At 39.6% G+C, this 2,025-nt stretch overlaps 1 protein-coding gene across 1 annotated transcript; it reads right to left on the bottom strand.

Annotated features, from left to right (window-relative positions):
• Nucleotides 1-647: 647 nt before the first annotated feature.
• On the bottom strand, nucleotides 648-1,622 carry LOC142490831 (olfactory receptor 52E4-like). Its single transcript, XM_075593252.1, has one exon. It carries the CDS (start codon nucleotides 1,620-1,622, stop codon nucleotides 648-650), a length of 975 nt encoding a protein of 324 aa, XP_075449367.1.
• Between the last annotated feature and the right edge of the window lie 403 nt (nucleotides 1,623-2,025).

Below are 2,025 nucleotides of genomic sequence, written 5' to 3'. Positions count from 1 at the left end.
GCCCGCTCTTACTTACAGGGGCTACACTTATAAACAGACACAGACACACAGATACAGTAACTATAGATGTACATACATACAATAACACACATGTACAGACCTATGCAGATAAATAGACAGAGACGTAGAGAGGCAGATGTGCACACATAGACACAGTCAAACATATATTACAGAAACACACACAGGCATATACAGTCATATTTTTATTTTCTTGATTATTTGTGAATATTAAATTGAACTGCATTATACTAGAATATTCTGGATATTTATTGATTTCATATTGATTTCAACATACTGTAGCGTACCATAATATGCTCCGAGTATTAGGCAGGAGGCAGGGCTTTAATAGAAAGGTAATACCTGAGATATAAAGTGCCAACTGAACAATAGCTACATACATGCAGAGGGGACATGGAGCAGGGCCATTAGAAGGAGGCATGAAATATAGAAGCATATAGCCAAATATATGGACTGTTTAGTATATTTTGGCCTAAGTATTGTAAATACTGTAGATAGAACAGATACATGAGGGTACATATGACATAGTGGCAACCCATCAGCCCAGTGTCTACTGCATCCATAGATATAATGTAACTGTATTTAGTAGTTCTACTCGGGCCATGTTGGTCTGAATATACTTTAAAATATCAGAGTGCCCATACATTTCTTGTATTCATACTCTGTGCTGTGATGCTTTTTGGACGCAGGAACTTTGCTATCTTCACTCTTATTTCCTTCATTTTCAGCCCATAGATAAGAGGATTCAGTAGTGGTGGCACCACAAGGAACTGCACTGACATGACTATCCTCAGTTCATAAGGTAATATGGTAGATTTAAAACGGTGGAGGAGTATCTCAAAAAGTACATCGGCAACAAAGTTCATGAGAGTTATCAAATGAGGAGTGCAGGTCTGCAAGGCTTTGGCTCTGGTGTCTTCTGAGGCTTTGACACACACTCTTATAATCTGCAAGTAAGTGTACAAGATCAGCACTGGCATCAACATAATCAGTGCAGCAGTGATGAAGAGGCCAAAGATATTGTTCACTGCTGTATTAATGCAGGAGAGTTTTACTACAGACCAGTTGTCACAGTAAATCTTCTCTATGACTGAGCCACACAGAGGAAGACGAATTGTCAATATAAAGTGTATGGTAAATAGGATAATACAATACAACCAGGCTGCAGCAACCAGTTTGAAAACGGTGGTTAAGGACATTATGCTGTTGTATCTTAGAGGGTTACAGATACATACATAGCGATCAAATGCCATAACTGCTAATAGGGTTAGTTCACATCCCATATAAGTATGAATGCAAAACACTTGAGTTAAGCAGCCAATGTAAGAAACTGTTTGGATTTCTGAAAGTAGATTGGCAATTAGACTGGGGAAGAAAGCAGTGCTGCCGTAGAGTCCATTTATACACAGCGCACAAATGAAGATAAACATCGGCTCTTGCAAACCTCTGTGTAACGCTACAGCAGTGATCACTGCAACATTGGATAGAATAATCATCACATAGCCAACAAAAGCTATGATACTGTACAGATATTTTACTGCTGTCATTTCACCAAAGCCAATCATTCTGAGCATGGAAGGATACGGGTACGTGGAATTTTCCATTGTTATTGCTCACTGGGATATCGGCTCCTATAAAAAGGAAAAGAAAACATGGAAATTAGTTGTTTGGTTCCCACTAAAGTCACATATTGTTTAATGTTTCATGTTGCCAATATATCTAAAAACGGGTTTTCTCTCTTTAATTACTCTTTTGGAGTATACATGATGCTATACAAATGTAGCAAATACGGGAGCACACCATTGGGACCTCTTCTTCCAAATGCTGTTTTCTGTTCTTATGTAGCACCTTCCCCCCCCCTCCCTTCTAAGGGAGATCATGTCGATACCCATTGTGTGTTCTGGTGCATACCTGTTGGTGTTATTGAAGGCCTGAGGGATCCGCGATGTTGTGGGGAGATATCAAGTCAGGCTTTCAGCTGGTCATTCGTAGTCTGCGCAGAGCCTC

Source organism: Ascaphus truei, chromosome 3, assembly GCF_040206685.1.
Source record: "Ascaphus truei isolate aAscTru1 chromosome 3, aAscTru1.hap1, whole genome shotgun sequence".
NCBI lineage: Eukaryota > Metazoa > Chordata > Amphibia > Anura > Ascaphidae > Ascaphus > Ascaphus truei.
The sequence above is the reverse complement of the archived record's forward strand: the minus strand, read 5'-3'. Positions and strand labels throughout refer to the sequence as shown.